At 40.4% G+C, this 22,097-nt stretch overlaps 1 protein-coding gene across 1 annotated transcript in view; it reads right to left on the bottom strand.

Annotated features, from left to right (window-relative positions):
- Window positions 1-1,464: 1,464 nt before the first annotated feature.
- dchs1b (dachsous cadherin-related 1b) overlaps window positions 1,465-22,097 on the bottom strand; it is a 93,128-nt gene continuing 72,495 nt past the window's right edge. The window contains exons 5-21 of the mRNA XM_084400623.1: window positions 21,595-21,831; window positions 19,669-20,715; window positions 18,609-18,796; window positions 18,280-18,376; window positions 17,928-18,085; window positions 14,919-15,768; window positions 12,723-12,962; window positions 10,926-11,051; window positions 10,230-10,439; window positions 9,128-9,994; window positions 8,122-8,235; window positions 7,798-8,009; window positions 7,307-7,458; window positions 6,787-6,917; window positions 6,375-6,661; window positions 5,875-6,016; window positions 1,465-5,600 (exon numbers count right to left, since the gene is read on the bottom strand). Coding sequence (XP_084256749.1) covers window positions 2,977-5,600; window positions 5,875-6,016; window positions 6,375-6,661; window positions 6,787-6,917; window positions 7,307-7,458; window positions 7,798-8,009; window positions 8,122-8,235; window positions 9,128-9,994; window positions 10,230-10,439; window positions 10,926-11,051; window positions 12,723-12,962; window positions 14,919-15,768; window positions 17,928-18,085; window positions 18,280-18,376; window positions 18,609-18,796; window positions 19,669-20,715; window positions 21,595-21,831 — 7,682 coding nt within the window. The 3' untranslated portion in view covers window positions 1,465-2,976. The remainder of the gene's footprint in view (window positions 5,601-5,874; window positions 6,017-6,374; window positions 6,662-6,786; window positions 6,918-7,306; window positions 7,459-7,797; window positions 8,010-8,121; window positions 8,236-9,127; window positions 9,995-10,229; window positions 10,440-10,925; window positions 11,052-12,722; window positions 12,963-14,918; window positions 15,769-17,927; window positions 18,086-18,279; window positions 18,377-18,608; window positions 18,797-19,668; window positions 20,716-21,594; window positions 21,832-22,097) is intronic.

Raw genomic sequence — 22,097 nt, 5'->3', positions numbered from 1 at the left:
GCGAACATTCACGATTATTCTTATCTATATAGGCTAATCTTCAATGGGAAAAGCTTGGCATATGTCTGATGACCTGATGAACCCCTTTCAGCAGCAGAGATCCACACAAAGATGTGCGACAAGCTTTATGGTTTTATGTGGTAATATTTTCTCTGCGTTTTTAAGTCTTGGATTTGTTATGTAATAAGTAGCTACTGTATATATTCAGATCCTTTCTTTATACTTGGGTGTAGATCAGAGTGCATAATCATTCATGTGTCATGGATGAGATTGCATAAATAATACAATAAAATAAGATTAAAATATAAAATAAAATAAATCACAGCAAGTTAAAAATGTTGCTCTGCAAAACAATTTCCCACAGCACTGGCAATAAACGATGGTGAGAAAAAGGGGAAGACATAACAAAAATGGCCCAAAATCCTTCAGCAGCCTTTTACTTATAATGTCTGACAAAGAAAGAAGCAGCAGCAAAAATTTACAAACTGTGTAGTAACTAGACTTGATAACACAGAGATGCATTCTACATAAGCGTAAATGGCATAGATCACAATGCTTATAACAGATAAGGTTAAATCTCATCCTGAAAATAATATCAGTGATAAAGGAAACATGTTTATACAGTGGTCACACAACTCATTGCAGTGTTTATAAAACACTGACTGTGCAAGCGAATGAGACTGTTATTTCTTTGTGATATCTGGGATGGTGTAAATCAGTTAGACATGCATAGCACGGAGATGGAGGAGAGCTGAATCTCAGCCAAAACCAACTTCACAACAGGGGATGAGAAAACTCAATACGGTAGAAACAAAGGCAGAATGTGAGAGCATCTAAGGTGTGCTTCAGTTTCATATACACTGTCAAAACAAAATATTACACAACAGCTTCTTACTGGGGCAGTATCCTCAAAAGGTATCCTAATATGCAACATTTATGCGTAAATAAGATGCAAAGATGTACCTTTTCCTGTATTTTTGTGCATTGCATATGGAGAGGTATATTATGTACTCAGTTAAAAACAGAAGGGGGTTGATGTAATGATAATTATGATGACATGAGTGTGTATGAGTGATTTCCTTTTAAAATGTCTTACATGACACTGTACAATTATAGCAAATATAATCAGTCATAGATATTTGAGTTAATTCGTATGGTGCATAAATGTTAATGTGCATTTATTTTTAGTTTTTTTGGACATTCATGAAAATGTTTCTTAATGGCTGAGATTTTAAAACGGGCACACCCTGTGTCTAGCTATACACAGCCTGAGGCCAGGCTTTAGTCTAGGTTTTTGGAACATACTGTATCCTTTCAAATTGCTTTTTAATGAAGGACAAATTTGACTCTGACCCCTCCTGTTTCCCTTTTGCCTTTTGCTACGCTTCAGTTACTTTGAAACTCCCCATCCGTGTTTTGATTTGAACTTGGAGGAAGGAAGACAGAAGACTCAGGTTTGACAAAAGAAATCAGTAGGAATTTAATATTTGATTTAAATATGTACAGATGATTTAAACTGTACTGCTGCTGGAATGTAGGCAGCCATCTTGGAATCTGTTGTTTTCCAGACTATGAGACAATTAAATGTCACCTTTTAAAATGAATTGTGCAAGACAAGACTTCAAAAATGTCAGACCCCTCTTTGAGTTGCATTTGTTCTGAGTGCTAAACAGGGTCCAGTTACACTTGAGGCAGTGGCGGTATCAGGCATGCACCAGGTAGCAAAACAGCCCCTCTGGTCATTCAAATGCTTAAATCTCTTTCCATCGAGATTGTAAAAAAAAAAAAAAAATGCAGGGCACTTCAGAAGCTTCTTTTCAAAACAGAAAATATCCACTGTGTGTATTACAAAAGAAGGTCCATTGTCTAGTGACTTACTCCGAAAGGTGAATAAACTACATCCTAGATGATGGGCCAAAAGTTTTTTCACTCTAAATTTACTAACGACCCAACCGTAAGTTATGTAGACTATACAAAACTTTTTTTTATTGTCAGAAAAAGCAGCATAGAAACAGTGTGAGAGAACTGCTGTTTTGGAAGAAACCCATTTATATACAGAAGAGTCTTTGAGGTTTCACCAATTTCTCGAAAGGTCTCCAGATGAGCCGGAAAAAGTACGGTCCTTTTTTTTTTTTTTTTTTTTTTTTTTTACAATAAATTAGCTAAGATGCTAACAATCTAGTTCAAAGGGCAAAGGACAATACAACTTGAAAAGGCCTATAATACAACACTATGCAACATTGGAAGTTTCAACACTTTCAGCCTTTCTCTTTATAAATAATAAAATACAACAATCTTCCAATCATTCACATTACAAGTGTCACAATTTTCACAACCGCACAGTATGGTGATCCTAGACACTATACAATGATAATACACTTATTATGGCTAGCATACATATAAATATACATACAAAAAAATGTCACTAAAATGTAAGAACTCCTTCTCTCAAAGCAATGGGAAGTCCTTCATAAAAAACATATAAATGAAACTGATTAGCATTTTTTTAAAATACAAAAGAAAGAAAAAATAACATCTCCTGGTAATGAACAAATATAGTGACATCAGTTTGAGTTTCTACAGAGTTCTCATTGCGGCCTACAAAGTATGACAATAGCAGCTATTTTGGATGGACTTAACATAACACTGGAGTTTCAAAGCAGTTTGAGTCATCAATATAAAAAGAAACAAACAAAAGGAGCAGTCCACGTCTTGCCTCCCTGGCCAGCCAGCGAGACAAAACAAAGCAACACATAACTCACTTCACATCAACACTGCGGTGGCTCTGAAGAAGGGTAACGTCGCCACACAATGTTTTTACCCTTTCAGTTACCAGACACCTGCGTCACCATCATGGCTTAGCGACTGATTCTTCATGCTGCCTTTTTCAGGTATGCAACATTGCTAAGAGTGACTAATACAATGTCTTATCAAAAGACATAAAACGGCCTCCACAAAATGGAGTGCAATGTTGCATTAAATTCTCATCTCAGCCTCATCACTGTGCTCCAGAGAGTGCTCTGTGGTGCTGATGATGGAGGCTGAGGGACCTTGAGTGACCCCGAATGGGGAGACGGCTGGGGACCGTGCAGCAAGTGGGGACAGAGAAGGGGAGAAACTGGGAGACATCGCTGCTGAGGAGATGGAACCCTCGTGGCTTATAGGTGAACGCCTTAGCGATGCTAAGTGGTGGAACGTCCGTGCTATGGCGGGTTTCGGTGGGACAGTTTTGGCCCCTGGATGAGCCACTGAGGTAATGAGGGGTGGAGGGTCAATTCTTGGCTTGGGGTCTGTCTTGACTTTGGGTTGGAAAGGTCTACGTGGGTTGTTGGGAGGTAAGCTCTCATCTTTTAGTCTGGCAATCTCTGTGAAGACACTGGCTAAGGGTTGGAACTGAGGGCACCAGTTGAGAAGGTAGTCCCAGTTGTAGCTGCCTCGCAGTTCCTCGTCACTTGCCACTATGGCTGTGAGGGAGCCATCAACTGAGGGTTTTCCATCCTCAGGGAAAGCATAATCTTTCGGATGGGAAATATTCAACCCACGACCTACTCCAAGGTAGCCCCCACCTTCATCTCTATAGACAGGGAGCTGACCAGACAGTAGGGTACCACTGAGACTCCCACTGATGCTCCCCAATTTCTTATTTTTGAACCACTGGCTTGCATCAAGTGGCCCTGGTTCACAAGAAATATCAGAGAGTTGGTCTGCATCCTGTTGGATACCTGAATCAGGGCCCCTGGCAGAGATGTGCTCTTGCATTGAGGAGGTGATGCTTGCAACTCTTGGGTACTCATTGATCATCCGGATTTCATCATCCTCGGCCGCTTCGGCAGATCCCCGTCCACTGGAGTGAGAAGGATCTAAGGATCCTCCTCGAGTATAGGAGCCTCCACCTGTTCCTTCTTCATCACCTGCATATCCAGGAAGTGCTTGATGATAGATCCTGTCGCCCCCTGCGGGTTTAGACTCATCCAAGTTTTGCAAAGCTGTGCCTGAAGATACAGTACTATTCCCTGTGTCTTGTCCTTTCTTCTTGCGCTTTGATCTTACTAGATAAAGGGCCACAGCAATTATGACTAACAAGACTATTACTCCAAGAGAGGCAGCAATTATGCTCACAAGGAGGACATTAAAGTCTGTTGCAAGACCAAAGGATGTGTTGGTGACGTCAATGGTTAGCTGAGCAGAAGCTACTCTCGATGTGTCAAGGGGGCTGTGTGCGGTAACATCCATAGTCATTAGGCGGGTTTCCCTCTTCGAGCGGCTTCCACCACTTGAGCTGCCAGAGCTGTCCATCTTTAGGTAGATTACACCAGTGGTCTTATTCACATCGAAGTAAGGAGAGGAATTGGGGAAGGAGTACAGTACAATGCCATCCATCCCACCATCCTCATCTTTGGCCTGTACTTGCCCAATGCTCTGACCTTTCTTGGCTCCCTCTGGTACCTCAAAGGACAAGTCTGAAGATGTGAAAACTGGGTCATACTCATCCTCCCCTGTGACGTAGACCTGCACTGTGACTGTAGCTGAGTTGTTGCCTGCATCCACAGCCAAAGCAATGAAGTTAAATGAGTTTACCTTCTCAAAATCAAATATCTGCCTGGTACGAACTTCACCGGAGTTCTGATCTACCAAGAAGAGGTCTTTTCCTAGGCTGGAGTGGTCCATCAAAAAATACTTCAGCTGTCCATAAACTCCTGTGTCATAATCGATTGCATGTAACACAGTCACGGCAGAGTTGGGTGGCTGGTTCTCACGGACACTGGCCGTTAATGTAGCAATGGGAAAGTAAGGTCTGTTATCATTAATGTCCTTTACCTCTACATTAATAGGAGCCAAGGCAAAATGACCATGGCCATCTGAAGCTTGTACTATAACCACATGGGAAGTTCGGCTCTCTCTGTCTAAAGGCCTTTGAAGCTTCAGTGCCCCAGTCCACTGATCCACAGAGAAGAGTTTCATCTCATCTCCAGAGCTGATGCTGTACTGGACCTCTGCATAGGGAGCTGAATCGGGATCAGTTGCAGTCACACGTAAGAATTCTGTACCAGCAGCTGCCCCTTCACTCAAAGCCACTATGTACTCAGCTCTGCCAAAGACAGGAGGGTTGTCATTCACATCACTGACTGTGATGATGGCTGGTACGCTGGAGCTGCGTTGGGGAACACCACGGTCCGAGACCGCAATGGTAAGGTTATAGCGTGATAGCGCCTCAAAATCCAGTCGCTCCGCCAGGATCAGGGTTCCTACGGTCTGGAAGCCATGGCCCTCTATGAAACGAACGCTACTCTCAATCTGGAAAGCATTTCCAACATTCCCACTGGCGATTGCAAAATCAAAACCAGAGTTTTCCTGAGATAGGTCTCCATCTACTGCCTCTAAGGTCAGGATAGTGGCTCCAGGTAGCTGGTCCTCAGACACTGTGGCTTTGTACTCCAACTGATGGAATATGGGGGCATTATCATTGACGTCCATCAGCTGAACTTGGACCGTGGCAGAAGATGATAGAGGTGGAGATCCTCCATCACGAGCTTCGACGACTACACTCACAGAGGGCTGCTCTAGGTCAAATTCTGCTTTCTGTCTGATGAAAAGTGTACCTAGAAAGAAATGGGAAGTGCTTTTACTACAATGTTAATGCTATATAGTTTACTATATGTTAAAACTATTGGAAGTGGCTATTTAAACTACATGCAAGTAGCTGAACTTGTAGGTAGGTGCTGTTTTTATTTACTCAACCCACCACTTTATGTACATATCATCCACTACTAATTGCACTTATTATAAACAATTTATTTGTTGCAAGATGCTATTTGTTATCAATAGAATACACATGAGTAAATGCCACTAATATGTTTAGTATAAAGCTTATACCATTTTTAGGATCAATGTAAAACCCGTCCCTCGTTGAAGACAATACTCGATAGGTGACCTTTCCATTTTCTCCTGAATCTCGATCTGTTGCTGTTACTGTGATAACAGGACTGCCTGGTGGAGAATGTTCTGGAAGTGTTACCTAGAAACCAAAAGCAACAACAAAGCTGTTATTTGGCATGCTTTTTCCTGTATCCACAGCGATGTCATTTTGAATAAAAGCATCTGGTAAACGAACAAATGCAATCATAAATGACTGCATACTTTTTACTGGTGCGAATGGAAGCATGTACATTTATTCTGGGATAAATGTATGTGACCCAAGTTATTTTGCCATCCTAATCCATGAGAGTCAAACCCTTTTTCTTATACTGAATACTTTTCACAAAAGTTAACAAAAGAAGAACAAAGCCAATAAACCTACATCAATCCTAATAAAACAAGATACAAATTGTGTCACTCCTTTTAAAATACTTCAAATGGTAGAAAGAAAAAGTTACCTGATATAGATCTTGTGTAAATGTAGGTGCATTATCATTTATGTCCTCCACCAGCACAGTTAAATTGGCTTCACTCTGATGCTTTGAATCTGAAGCTCGAATAGTCAATGTGTACCATGTCCTCTCCTCAAAGTCCAGTGGTGCTGTCAGAGACACACGGCCGTTGTAACGATGGATATCAAATTTTCCCTGTGATGGAGCATCCAGCTGCAAAGAGTAAGACAGCACTGGGCCAGAATCCACATCATTTCCAGTAACCAGGGTGATCTCAGTGCCGATAAGAGAGTCTGGAAGAGGGAAGCAGGGACACAACATTCAGATGCATGTACAGTAATAAAAGTCTTGTCTTTTAGGTGCTTGTAATTTAGTCTTCCAAGATAAAGGGTCAAAGGTCACCAGTAAGTTCACTTACTCTCTGGCACTCTAATTTCCCGTGGCACTGGGATGGTAGGACTGTTGTCGTTGAGGTCGACAATAATCACTGTGATGGTGGCAGTGCCTACTAGCTTGGGGCTACCACGATCAGTGGCTTTTATCACCAACCTGATGCAAATGAGATAAAATAAAGGGTTAGATAATTATTTTCTGACTTATATCACGTGAGAGATGTTTCTGTTCAGTTTTTTTAGATCAAGAGAGAGAACAAAAGATGTCTTCTATTTTTGGAAAAAAAATATTTGTGCAACAATCCAAAAGCTCTAACAGACCAAAAATGTAGTAAATTAAAAACACACCACTTTATATGGGTAGGGGAACATTTTAGAAACAAAACACATGAGGTAAAACTACGAGGGCTTGAACACATCACACACAAACTAAATGACGCTGGAGAGGACAGTTACATTCCACAGAACAGAGGGAAATTAAAGACCTGCAGAGCAATGACTTCATTGGCCGAACAAGCGCAGCCAGTACACATAATATACACTCACTGTGCCTGTGTCCAGATTTCCCTGTCCATAATGGCCGCGGTCGTGATGCTGCCGGTCAGAGGGTCAATTTTGAAAAGGCCACTTTGACTCGAAGACTCAATGGAGTAAGTCACCTGACCATTCTGACCTTGGTCAACATCCTCTGCCATAACCTAATTCATACAAAAAACAGGTTAATCAAACAGACAGTCCAAAATGAACACTTTCCATACATAGTTTAAATCTTACACTTGCTGATGTAAAGTAAGAAATATGTGAGGGAAAAACCAGTAAATAATTCCATTATAATATGGTTAAAAAAAAGTTTCATGACAGCTACAGTACATTTTCTCAATTCACTCACGATTGGTTAGTATGGCAAAAAGTTACATTATAACTTTCTTTATAACAAAGAAAGTTGTTTGTAGAATATTCACGTTTTAATAATTTTCCAATGTGTTTTCAATTACATGTGACCTTTTAGAAGTACAAAAAAGTAGAAGACCCCTTGCCTGAAGAATTGGAAAATCATAGCCCTGTGCTTCATGCATATAAGCCACATAGTTCTGCAGCTGGAATCGGGGGAGGTTGTCGTTGACATCCTGAAGAATCAGGTTGACAGCCATGAAAGAGCTTGAGGATGTAGTTTCAGCCTTCACCACTAGACGGAGTCTTGGAGTGTCCTCAAAATCCAGGCCATTTGAGCTCTGTACCCAGATTTCACCTATGAAAGCACCAATAATGCATTGAATAATGCATTAATGCATTGCTTTTCATCTTTCTGATGAGTTTTTGTATGCATCTTGTCAAAATCTTGTCAAAATTTCCTATCTGACCTGTATTTGAGCTGATGCTGAAGGAACGGTATTTGTTCCCACTGAAGATGGTGTAAGTGATGCCGTCGCGGGTGCCGTCAGGGTGCTGAGCCTGAGCCTGGGCGACTGCAGTGCCTGTGGGGAAAAATACACACAAAAAACCCTCAATACTCTTCTGCCAAACTCAGTTAAATTGATGGATTGGCTTTCAATGCTTGACAAAACTGACTGTGCCTGCGAGTGCTGAAATACAATGCTGCAGTTTTCATCATGCAGTTCATTGCGAAAGTTTTCAACTGCCTCATGCCATTACTTTGAAATGACAATTGCACAAAGACTAACTTTTAGTGTAGGATTTGTAATAAAATAGCGACAATGGAGGTCTGTATAGTTTTGCAATGCACTGTTTAACCTGTAAAAGATACATCACATACAAGATACTTATTTTCAAGTTCCATTTTATTTTTGTAATGTGTTTTGTTTCTGAACAAAACAGGACATCAACAAATTAAGTAAAAAAGAATGGTGGGACCAAGTATTATCCATCTGGAATTGACTGGTTCACAAAAAGTTGCATCTCAGTCCCAGTGGGACAATATATAAATATTTCCAGTTCTATCATTTGGTATTATTGCCATCACCTATATTACATTAATATTTAATACATTTATATCTATATTACAAAATTATTTTCTAAAAATGTAACATTATTTTCCCCGGTCATAACTGTGCATGTCTGTGATGACATCAGCTGAAACGCAAAAATCATTACATTTTAATGAACGATTGCAAAGAATTTGTATTTCTTTTGGAAATTTCTGAATGGTGCACAATACCACCAGCAACATGTGTTAAGAAAGTAAAATAGGGTTGATGCTGACTTATGATTTATTTTATAACATGATAATGTTATCATTCCTTTTTTCCATGAAATGGACAGCAAGGAACAATTTCTTGCTTTGTGTAACAATCAAAATCTTCCAGAAAAATAGCACACCAAATCTTTTGCTGTAAATTCTCTGCGTACCTTTAGCTGCGTTCTCTTGTAAGCTAACATCTCTGGCGTTGCGAGAGAATCGAATGCCCTTGTAATCTTCCTCCTTCACATAGACCATCACCACACCTAGAGAAGACTGAGGAGGGCTGCCTTGGTCCATAGCCTCCACTATGAGGGTGCGTTGGGTTTGCGTGAGGGTCTGCAGCTTCTCTGTGGTCTGGATCGCCCCTGTTAGCGAGTTAATAGAAAATCCTCGGACTGGCATAGCAAAGCGGTAAAACACCGACCCATTGGCTCCAAAGTCCTTATCTTCTGCTCTCATTGTGGCCACCACCTGATGCGTGGACACACTACCACTGGACACGTTGATAATCAGTGGGTCCTGGATGAAGAATGGTGCATTGTCGTTGACGTCCAGTATGGTAACGTTTACCTGGGCTGTGGCGTTGCGAGGTGCGGCGGGTGAAAGGTCAATAGCATACACTTGGAAGGTGTAAGAAGCTCTTTTCTCTCTGTCCAGAAGTGCTGTGGTAGTGATCCGCCCCGTGTCTGGATGCACTGTAAATGCACCTTTAGCTTCTTGGCTAAGGAAGTATAAGATCTGCCCATTTTCGCCCTCATCCACATCTGTGGCCTTTGCATCCAACACCCCAAAACCTACAGCAGCATCTTCTGAGACATCGACGGTGTAGCTACTGCTGCTAAACTTGGGGCTGTTGTCGTTTACATCAAGAACCGAGATTTCCACAGTGGCGGTGCTGCTCAGTGAAGGGCTGCCATGATCTTGAACCACCACTTCCAAGGAATAACTGTTCTTCCGCTCTCGGTCCAGAGGTTTTGAAGTAGACAGAGCTCCAGAGGAACCGACAAGTCGAAAGTCACCATCTGGGTCGCCAGCTAGAATGGAAACACACAAACAAAACATTTGTTCATAATCAAGCAGAATGGGTCTTGTTTTTATAAGAAACAAGTCTGCAATGTGAGCAAAAACAGTAACGTGCCTTGGCCGCGGATAATTAAAAAATGCAATATGTGTTAACTTACACACTCTAAATCTGGTTTGTAATCCACTGTAAAAGCTCTTCTTCTACAGATTTCTCTGTACAGAATAAAAACAAAACAAAAGTTTTACCAGTGATCTTATAATTCAGTCGTCCGCTCTCTCCGGTGTCCAGGTCTGTGGCTTTGAGGCTGAACAGCTCCACGGGCTCTTGGTTCTCAGGCACTTCCAGACTGTAATGCTGCCGCCCGAAAGCAGGAGCATTATCATTCTCATCCAGCACTGAGATGTGCACTTTAGCCTTGGCAAAGTTAGGGGGTATTCCTCCATCTTTTGCATACACTATCATATACAAAAGATATAAAGAGGGTTATTAAGTTTAGTATAAGTTTTGATAATATTATAAATTATAATGATATAAAATGATATTTTATAGTAGCACATAATACTTTTTCAGGCCAGTGTTGTTATTGTTAACTAAAACTAACTAAAAATTGTTAACGTTTCGGTAATTGAAATCATCATTACCATTAAAATAATCAAATAAAATGAAAATTTTTACACAGTTTACAATTTAAACTTTATAAAAACTATTTATTTCAGTTAGTTGCCAAAGCATTTAGAATTTTAATTTAAGTTAAATAAAACGGAAAAAAAAACTTAAAAAGTTAAGTAAAATGATAAAAGCACAAAACCAAAATTAAAATAATTAAAAAATCTTAAATACAAGTATAGAAATAATAAATAATACAAGTATAGTATAGAAATAATACTAAAATAACACTGTTTCGACCATATTATGTGCAGATCCTGGCTGTGTTTATGTACCTGTTACAGTGTAGTGGTCCTGAAGTTCCCTATCTAGAACCTGAGTGACAGATATCACACCCGTCTCTGGATTAATTGTGAATCCATCCTCAGTCAGACCACCGTAAATCACTAAGCCATTCGTGCCTGCAACAAAAACAGAAATATATAATCAATAATTCTGATCATAATCGAATACTAGCTTATTATCTATCTACTGAATACTGCACAGTAAACACTGCATGCTGCCTACTATCTTTTAGTAAGTGAAACCTTTCAAAGTATTTCAAAGTATACTACATTGTTGCCACATGATCTCACTAGGTTGCATGTGAATGGCTCCCAGTTATGAGCTAAGAGATTGACAATAAATTACATTTACAAAATGTATTATTTAAAAGAGAAATAATTTAAAGGTACACTATGTAACTTTTTAAAAGAAAAACAAAACTGCTCATAAAACATTCACTACTAGGCTTAAGAGATATAACCAATTTAGATGGAAAATATCTTAAGCTGACTAGCTGAAGACATTAAATTCCAGCGCAATAGATAATGCTTTACTATGAACTCTGTTAGAGAGCTACATATGGAAATTTATCTGTTCAATAAAATACCTTATTCACCTGTTGAGTAATATAAACTTCATCTCTGCATCGCTTTTACAACATTTCAAATCCCTCAGTTCTCAACATCTCACGCCAAGCCAGTGTTGATTCTCATTTTATTACGAGCTCTGTCTCAGTCTCTTTTTGCCAGCAAACACTCCTCTGTTCGACATTTTCTTTATAAAAAAAAATTGTGAATCCTCGGAGAGATTTAAGATTTAACAGTTTGAGATTTAACGGGCTCCATGTCAACTTTCTCGCTCGTTGTGACAACTAACCTATGCCTCTCCCACACAGTAGCCAGAGCAAATTTTCTCTATTTACGGATATGACAAGACATGCACAGACGGGTGACGAATGTAACGTAATTTCCCGCCAAAACTATCCCGCTAGGTCTATAAAATAAACACTTATAATAGGCTTACCATAGTGATCAGGTTAAGACGAAAGCATGTTTTGTAAGAAGGATTAATGATTTTTTTGTTTTATTCTTTATAACAACAAAAGCTTATTTCTCTACCTCATCCCTTACCAAAACCTTGACATATTTTTGGAATTTTTATTTAGAATTTGTGTAAAAATATCTTTTGGCAGTCAGATCAATTATTAGTATGTGTAGTATATAAGAATGCTATTCCAAACACAGCCTGTGACTGGTAACAATCAACCGAAACCTCTTTCCTTTCATTCTGAGTTAGAAGATGTAAAAGAAGTTGTGAACGACCTGATTTGAATTAAAACAGAAGTGCAATGTCAAATGTCAAAATATTCAGGGTCAAACCTTTTCATCTCGGATTTAAGACCGGTTTCATTAGTAGTGGTCCACACAAGTGTTAAGCATGGATTAAAGACACACGGGTGCCAGATTGCGTGCAAAGTTAGCAAGCTTTGGCACGAGCACCTGCTTGCTCAATTAATGCTTCCTGAAAAATGTCTTTACAATCTCTCTTTCATACTCTCTCACTAAACCCAGGAGGCTGAGAATGAGTCCCACATACCCTCCACAGGAAGAGTAAAAAAAAAAAAACACTGCCCTCACTGCAACTCAACATAACTGCTTTAACCAGATGGCAAAGTTTTCAGACACAGGTCATGAATATCTGAAAGGTTGAAATACCCAACAATGCAGGTGATTCTTTTCAATAGTAAAGGAACATTTAACACATGGATTATTGCAGAATAAAAAAAATAAAAAAAATAAATCACTCACCATGATCCCGGTCTGAAGCGGAGACCTTCAGAATGCTTGTTCCTGCTGGCTGGTTCTCTTTGATTTGGGCTTCAAACTCACTGCGTTCAAACCACGGTGCTTCATCATTTACGTCAATTACTTGTATAGACAGAACTTGAGTGGTGGAATGTTGGGGTATCCCATGATCCTCTGCGACAATTGTGAGATTGTAGTTCTCCTGCTCCTCACGATCCAGAGGTTTAAGGATGGAGAGAGAGCCTGGAGAAGAGGAGAAGAGAAAAACATCTGTAGATCTGCTGCACGCTTCACAGCACAGCCTGTGGTTGGAGACGTGTGACCGAGGTCAGAGAGCTGTTCTGTTTTATACCATGCATATTTGTAATATTTAATTATGTACATGCCAGACAATATCTTAAGCTACCTGAATGTGGCTGGGTAACTTTGATGAGGATAGGAGATCATTCATGACATAAAGTAGCCCACCACAACAAATGATGTGGAGATTACAAATAGAAAAAGTACTGTTTCTGTACAATATTGATGTTATCCAATGGAAATATTATAGTATATAGCATAATACTGATGATACCATAATATTACCACAAAAAAAAAAAACAGGGTATTACCCAGGGGGACAAAGTTTGGCCGGTTAGCTTAGCAGTTAGTCCTTACTGGTGGATGCCATAACTATGTGGACAAAAAGGTTGTGTCTCCAATGATGGCCATTCAAAAGTAGCTGTATAATTTAATGATAATATAATATAAGTAAGGGATAATGTAGAGCGAGGCGGTTGTTATAGCGAATACAACCCCGACAGGCTGATCAGAGGGTCTTGAATCAGCCTGAAGGGGTTGTATTCGCTATAACAACCGCCTCGCTCTACATTATCCCGCTTATTACATGGCTACCCACCAAATAAATCAATAATTTGACACAAAATATTGATTTAAAAAGAAGTTTATTGATTTAAAAACGATTGTATCGCTTCCGCTTAAGAAAATAGTCTGTTCCGTCTCTACGGTTAGAATCCTGCATCCATAGCAACGCTCTGTTTTTCATGGCAACGGTGTCTTATACTTCGCAGTGGTCTGTTATCAAGAAATAACATAATATAATATAATATAATATAATATAATATAATATAATATAATATAATATAATATAATATGTTTGCCAGCTGAGAAAATACCACTGAGATTAATAGGGATGCTAGCTAGCTCCAAGTATATTAGAGCTCTTTACATGCTTCAAGGAATAATTCATCTTTGCTGGTCCTTTTTTTAACATAAATTTGTTCATAGAACAACATAGAAGTCAAACACAATATCCGCTCCAGTCTGACATAAATTTTAGCTTTATTCATCCTCTGTTTTTCTCCTCAGTTTAGCTCCTGCACTCTCTATAAGGAATTTGAGAATTACGTTTTTTGCTGACTTGCTGGTATGAAGACCAGGGAAGAAATTTGTTGTCATGGATCCATTTTTGATCCTTTCCAGCTATACCTCTCTGCACTGCTGTCATCAGCAAGACCCCGAGCGAGGGTCACCCAGGATAAACACACCCCTGTGGTTGATATGGCAGCCTGACTGTTTGCTGACTGCGAAATATTATTGTGTGTTTGTGAGAAGTCTGTGTGCGGCCTCTTTTTTTTATTTATAGTCCACCTAACACACTCTAGCTTTAAACACATCATTGAGATGTTTGAGCTGGCTTCTGCTTCTGGATACGGTAGCTCTGGTTTTGTGCTTAACGTCCATCTCTAGACCTCTTTCTTAAAGAGTCCAAACAGTGTGAAGACTTTCTGCTTAGTGTCTGGTTAATATCAGCAGTGACTTTATTGTGCGCTTTAACCCAACTTTAATATATAGTATACAGTATATACAATATGCCTGATTTAGAACAGAAATTAAACACTAGCCTACACCATAAACCATCTGACAATAATGGAAGGGAAATCATCTACAGATGTTCAGTCGATTAGGTGATTTTGTCAATTTAATCCAATTTTGCGTGAGCTGTAAATGGTCATATTCTGGGAGGTTGAGAGGAATTTCAAACTAACACATGCATATTTCCAACGCCAAATCAAAGAGTGTGCGGTCGATGGGCCAAAATAGAACTGTGCTCCCACGAATAAACCCTTCAAGAAACTGATCTGTTCTGCTAAATTGCTTCTGGCTTTGAGCGAATGAGAGAGAAGTAATGATTCTTACCACTGTTCGGGCTGAGGCCGAACCGTCCTGCTGTGTTTCCTGACTGGACCCTGTAGGATACTCTGCCGTTTTCGCCCTGATCCGCATCCCGGGCCATGACATAAAGCAGCACAAAGCCCACCGGCTGATCCTCCATCACACTAACAGCAGTCGGGGAGCTGAAGATCGGAGGATTGTCGTTCTCATCAGTGACGAAAACTCGTGCCGTCACCGAGCCCCAGAGTCTCTGATTGGGGTCCGAGGCTGAATCCGTGGCATGGACCACCAGGAACAGGCTGGAGGTCTCCTCATGGTCTAGCTCTCGACCCAGGTTCAAGACTCCTGTGACAGGATCTAGACTGAAGAGATCTGGGTTGTCAGGCCACCGCTGTTGGATAGAATAACGTACCTCACTGTTGGGGCCACTACCATCTTTATCAGTAGCTTGGAAGGTATAAATGGAGGAACCGGCTTGTATGTTCTCAGGAATAACAATAGTGACAGGATCTTCTGGAAACTGTGGTGCGTGGTCATTACTATCCTGCACATTGATTTCCAGCTGAACCATGTGAGTGTTTGGATAGGCATTGGAGAAATCATCCACCTCGATCTGTAGAGTATACCGTGACCCTTTTTCATAGTCCAGCTCTCTAGCCAAGTAAACATCTCCTGTCAAACGGTCAACCATAAAGGTTCCTTCATGATCTGTGCCTCCCACTACCAGGTAGGTCACCTGACCGTTTGAATTCACTTCATGTTGGTCATGTGCTTTAACTGAGCCAATAACAGAGCCTGGCTTGGCACCCTCCACTGAGTTGAGGGTCATGGATAGGGTGTTGGGCTTTGGAGGGGTCCTTGTGGAGCCAATGACCTACAGATTGGGAACACAATGAATTTAGAAGATGTAATGTAAAATGTAAAAACAGAGGATTATTTGTCATCATTAGCCATATATACAGTATTCCACAATTTACAACGCATAGGTGTGTTCTCATTGTTTTAGATGTCAACAGAGTGCACAATACTGAACTAATAAGATGGAATGAACCTGCTTGCCATTTCCCATGTCTTTGAAGTACAGTAGAGCTGGAAAATGTTTGACAGGGGAAGCCTTTCATATTAATATCCCCATGAAAAAAAACACAAAAAAACACAGTACACACATACCAGATCACAGGAAGGAAAGCAACAGAAGGATTGACGTTGATCCATTTCTGGGCTCTGTCTTAGGTGCAAAGTACACTGGACTTTCAAAATGAAGATGGTATTACTGATGGTATGTAAAATATTATCTCGAGATAGATTGCTCTGGTGCAAAGTTCTGTGGTGCGAGCGTATCGGCGTTAGCGCTACCGTGTTAGGGGACCGAAGTTTGCAGCTTTCTGTTTGATCATGGGGAACCACAGCTGGGCCTCATCAGAGCCATCTGGGAACACTTGATTCAAAGGTGCATTCTCCCCCGTCTCTCTCTCACTCCATTTCTCCCTTACTCTCATCTTTCCCATACAAACAGGGAGTACAGAAATTGCATGCAACCGCACACTCTACAATTAGCCTCCAATTCCCTTTTTGAAATCACATCTGTAAAAGCACTAAAGATATTTTGCAACAAAAAAAAACCAACAAGAATAATTTTGCAGAGAATAAACTCTTTAGAATCCGGATTATTTTACATTGGAATGAAAAGCCATGGAAATTATCCTATTGTCAAAGATATAGTTTGACATGTCTGTTTCACGCAGTTCCATGCTAAACATTGGGATTAATACATGGTTTTCTGTTACAGTACGTTCCTCTGGAGCAGGAAGTAATTCTGGGAGTTTTGAGGTGTTTGTGTAGAAAGGAGCTGGCCTCCGGGTCACAACTCATTTCCCTTCTTGAATATTGATACCACAGCTCAGGGGACTGTGAGCATGATGATAGTTTGGAACAGTCAAAGGCGCTGTGTCTGAACTCCCAGAAAATGCCTCGATTGTAGTCTTGAGTATTCTTCTGGGAACGTACACGTCACAATATTCATCATTTAAATAATTCCTGCCCAAGGCATATGCAAAAAGGGACGAGGCCTGGTTGAATTGCATTAGTAGTGTGTTATGGTAAAGGGCGTGACATTTCCGACACACGCTTTTACTGTTGACCAATCACAACACATTGGTCCAGCCGACCAATCAGAGAACACTGCGCTTTTTTGAAGGAGGGGCTTCATAGAGACAGAAACTAAAAAGGGGTGCATTTCCCGTACAATGACGTAACTCGCTGCTTCGTGCATCATTGAAGAAATCAACTAGCTATTCACGACTGTTTCCCGAAACCGTATTGTCGCAAATTTGTCGTTCAACCATGTTGGTAAATGATGTCACACAGGTAGTGCGTAGAGGAGTAATAACTTATAGTGAATCCATTAGAGATCGAATTAATGCTAGATTTTTTGCTATAAATTACAGACATGGCATAGGCTCATAGGCATCATAGGCTTGTTCTTGTGTACTAGAGCACATATGCACTCTTTAAAAAGTGCTCTAGAGAAACTAAAAGACATAATTGACATTTGTATTTGAAACAAAAGATATAGATTGTACTGAATGTCAGCTTGCTCATTTTGCTCAAGATCAGGATTTATTAAGTCCACATGTCATGCAAACAAGAAACTATGCTCTTAACCACAGCCCGAGAGCTGTTGTTCCAACCACACAACGATGCTGTTTGTGAATGTTCGTTGGAACTATGGTTTCGGGAAACACCATCTCATTGAACTATGCTGATAATGACGGAACTTGCGACCATAGTTGGCAAATTCTTTCGGGAAACGCTCCCCAGAGCAACAATGTAAAATATGTAAAATATGTGAATGTTTTTTGAACATTCAAGCATGAAAACCTTGTTCTAGTAGACTCCAAAAACTAAATTAAGACTTTGTTAAAGGGCATAATATGGCCTCTTTAATACGTCGGCAGATTAACTAAATAAAAAATGATTAAGGGTAGGCTTATGACTTGATCCAGTAAGCAACCACCTAAAAAATAGTCTCACCTGTACAAGTAAGGCAGTTGAAGAGCTCTGAGATGGAGCTCCACGGTCCGAGGCAGTGACAGTGAAGCCGTACTCTGCCTTTTCAGCTCTCCTCAGGGGGGAAGAGGAGCGCAGCTCTCCGGTATTTGGGTTCAAGGAGAAACGTTCTGCTCTGGAGCCTTTAAAAGCAAGGACAAATGGAAGCATAAATATAGACAAATATGGTAGTATAATTAGCTGTACAATACATCATATTGGGCACAAAGATAACTGAGGACATCTGTTTACGTTTAACAGTTTTAACATTTTGCATAAACATCCTCTGGCAATAATAATACCCAACACATAGGAAATATTCTGGACTCTTGTTTACCTGATAATGAGTAGAAAATAGTGCCATTCTCTCCCTCATCTGGGTCTTTGGCGTGAAGAGTTCCTAATAAAGAACCGGCAGGAAGACCCTCCTGAACCTGGAAAACATCAAGCAAGTTTTTAAACAGCACAGTCTGGCTGCTTATACTTGATACAAACAACTTCAAGAGTGGGAATGTATCCAAGGTCACATAAACAATTTTTGAAAGATATTATGTATAGACGTAATGACGTTTTTATGATGTGTAAACTGCTTTAATAAACACAAGCACCTATGTTATGACACTGATTTAAGGCTTTGAATATAGTCTGTGCCAGTCTGTTTCTTGCCTGAATGAGAATCTCCCTGCCAGGCTGTGTGTGGCTGAACGCTGGCGCGTTGTCGTTCTCATCCAGCACGGTTATATGGGCTGTTCCGGTGGCGCTACGTGGAGGTGTACCACTGTCCTGTACCACCACAATGAGCTGATAACTGGACTGGTGCTCACGATCCAAAGCTGCCCTGGTACTGATTTCACCTACACATGAAATTTGGGAGTTAGTCAGAATACCGGTACTCAGTCTAGAATGGTGCAATTGATTTTCAGTGGGATTGTTAAGTAAAACTAAAACTATTATCTATTAAAACTAAAATCGTTTTCATAAATTGAATTAAAGCTGAAATAAAACAAAACATAAATATTAGATGAAAAACTTAAACTTAAAAACTGATATACAATTTGAAAAGTTAACTGAACAACTGAAATGAAATAAAAACTGAAATAAAAACAAATTAAATTGAATTAGATTAATTTGAAAAAAATCACAACAAAATTACTTACACTAAAATTAAATGGAAAAGTATGTAAAATATACATACTTAATACAAAATATAAAAAATGTATTCAAAATATTCATGGATTCATAAACACACAGCTAATTTTTCTAAAGTTTATGGTCAAAAGTTAGAGTATATAGTCTACAACAGGGATTTTCAACCAGACCCAGAAGGTTCTAAGGAGTCCACAAAAAAACAGTTTCTTTCTGCTTTCTAAAAAAAGAAAATGTTTCCGTTGGAAATGACTGAGATGAGATAAGATTAATCCTAATCATAATTATTTTAGTCTACTGATAGCCATAGTTGTGTTTTTTTTCTTTAGAGCTGTATACATTTAACAGTACATTATACAGTTATGTACATTACACCAATTCGGTGGGAAGAATTTTTTTTATAGAAAAATATTTGTCCAATTTTTGCCCCTATCTTTCACAATATAAATGGGTCTTTATACATGCCTTTTTAATACAAAATATTTTGCATCAAAAAGTTTGAAAGACCCTCATCTAGAAAATGTCTTAAATGTGTAAATGTCAAATGACATTAAAGGGTCAGAATTGTGTTCCAACTCACCAGTCTGTGAATTGATTTGGAAGTATCGGTCCGTGTGAAGTAGTCTGTACGTAAGACGGCTGTTAAGACCCGCATCGCGGTCGGTAGCAGACACCCTCCCAAAACCAGTTCCTGCAGGCAAGTTCTCTCTCACTGCCAAGAACACCCTCTCCTGAGAGAAACGAGGAGAGTTATCATTTTCATCCGTCACAGAAACTCTGACCGTCGCGCTGCCGGTCTTCCCCATCTGCCCGCTTCCAGACGTGGCCAGCACAGTCAGCAGGTAGATATCCTTGGCCTCTCGATCCAAAGCGCTCTTAACAAACAGCCAACCACTGTCCGGGGCGATCCCAAATCCTGCTGCGTCCCCATCAGGCCGGAGTCTGTAAGCCAGTGTGGAAGATGGCGTGGAACCTCTGGACGACCCTCCATTTCCATTGGGATCTCTATTGAGTGCCCGGACCTGTAAGAAGTTTGTGTTGAGTGGTGAATTCTCCTTCAGCTCCACGCGGTAGGTCATCGTGTCAAACACGGGACCCTGGTCGTTCTCCGCCTGGATGTGGACCACCAGGCTGAACGTAGCACTAAGCTGAGGCGCGCCGCTGTCTTTTGCGATCACTTGGAGGTCATAGCGAGGAACGCTGTCGTACGACAGACTCCCAATTAGTCGGATCTCCCCACTGCTGCGCTCCACGCCAAAAGTGCGCTGCCCTCCGGCCGTCATCAGGTCAAAGCTCAGCTGTCCATTAGGGCCTGAGTCGCGGTCCTCAGCCTGCACGCGGTACACAACAGTACCCATTTTCGTGGCCTCTAGTAGGAGCAGAGACTCAGAGGATGATGGGAAAAATATGGGAGCGTTATCATTCACATCGGCTACGGTGACCCGAACACGCGTCTCTCCAAAAGCTGGAGGGGAACCGCTGCGCGCTTGAATTTCCAAGTCGAAAAAGGGACGTGACTCATGGTCCAGAGGAAGGCTTGTTCTAAGTGCTCCAGTTTCCGGATCTACCATGAAATAACCATCTGGATCCCCAGTAGAGATAGTGTAGGTGACATCCTTAGAGACTCCTGGAGTGAGAGAGTGATGGGATAAGCAGTGATTTAATCTAAAGCGACTGTAAATTCATTACAAGGACAATGTTCTTATGGAATTATTGGTAATGATTCATGGATCATCTCTTCAGACCCTACAAACCCAGATCTTTAACTATTACACTACTCTATATTGGATATATCAGATTATACTGTTAATTTAACATGCAAATTTTCCATATTTTCACATTCCCCCAATTATTACATTAGGAAGATTCCATTATCGAACACTCACTTAAAGTTAATCTTTAAAATGTTATTAATTTAATTAAATGTGTCTTTATCATCTCAAAATGAATATACATTTTTCATACTGTACATTATAATGACGAGATGCCTAAATTCACTTATGTTTTAGTTTTTTGTATTTTACTTTACCATTTATTTAGACAAAATAGTATCACATTTTAATATCTGTCATTTATCAGTTATTTGCCATAACATGAAAATAATTATTGACTTCCGTATCAGCCAGAACTGTGATCCCCTAGTACAGACAGGTACTTCTTATAGAATCCCCCATTATTTTTCATTAAACATCCCAACGAAATGCCTGTGCTATCAGAAAATATGCATCAACAAATAATAATTTCCAGCAACATGAGGTAGAGTGGAATCTGTGATGGATGTGACTGTTTAATGAGGTTCACGCAGCAGCTGCTGCTCTATTTGCACAACTGGCTCAGCGAGAGTGAAAATATTCGCGATCAGGCTTTTCCGCACCCTTGACTGTCTTACAGACACCAGTTCATGGTTCAGAGAGCCAAAGCACTGAGGTTAGCAGAGCTATGCGAAAGCATGCAGCAGCACATGGCTACTTATTTTAGATGGAACATGGAAAATGCTGAAACTAACCATTCCTGCCGCTGGCTCTCACTACGCCAACCTCGGTTCCCCGGAGCACGTCCTCAGATACGGTGAAGAAGTACTGCGCTTGCTCGAACACTGGGGGCGCTACTGAGCCAGCCACAACGCTGATGTTCACTCTGGCGTTGACAGGTGCTGTGAGACCGCCTCCGTCCCGTGCTGTGATCACCATAGTGATGACGGAGTTGGCCTTTCCATGCAGCGAGCGTGACAGAGAGATCACACCTAACAGCGAAAAAATGCAGTGAGAATAGAATAAAACGAGATATAGGCTATGATCGGCCCTGAAGACTGTGAATATGAAATATAAGGATACGGATGAGCAACTTCATTCAGCCAATCTAACAAGCGATTACTGGAATTAACAGCAGGTTGTGGATACTGAAAAGGCCCAAAACTTTTACGGGAATTCTCAAAAATCACCTTAAAAGTAAGAATACACCACAAAAGAATAGAAAAAAAATTATAATTTGTTTTCCACACAAGGTAGA

This window comes from Rutilus rutilus, assembly GCF_951802725.1.
Source record: "Rutilus rutilus genome assembly, chromosome: 25".
Taxonomy (NCBI): domain Eukaryota; kingdom Metazoa; phylum Chordata; class Actinopteri; order Cypriniformes; family Leuciscidae; genus Rutilus; species Rutilus rutilus.
The sequence above is the reverse complement of the archived record's forward strand: the minus strand, read 5'-3'. Positions and strand labels throughout refer to the sequence as shown.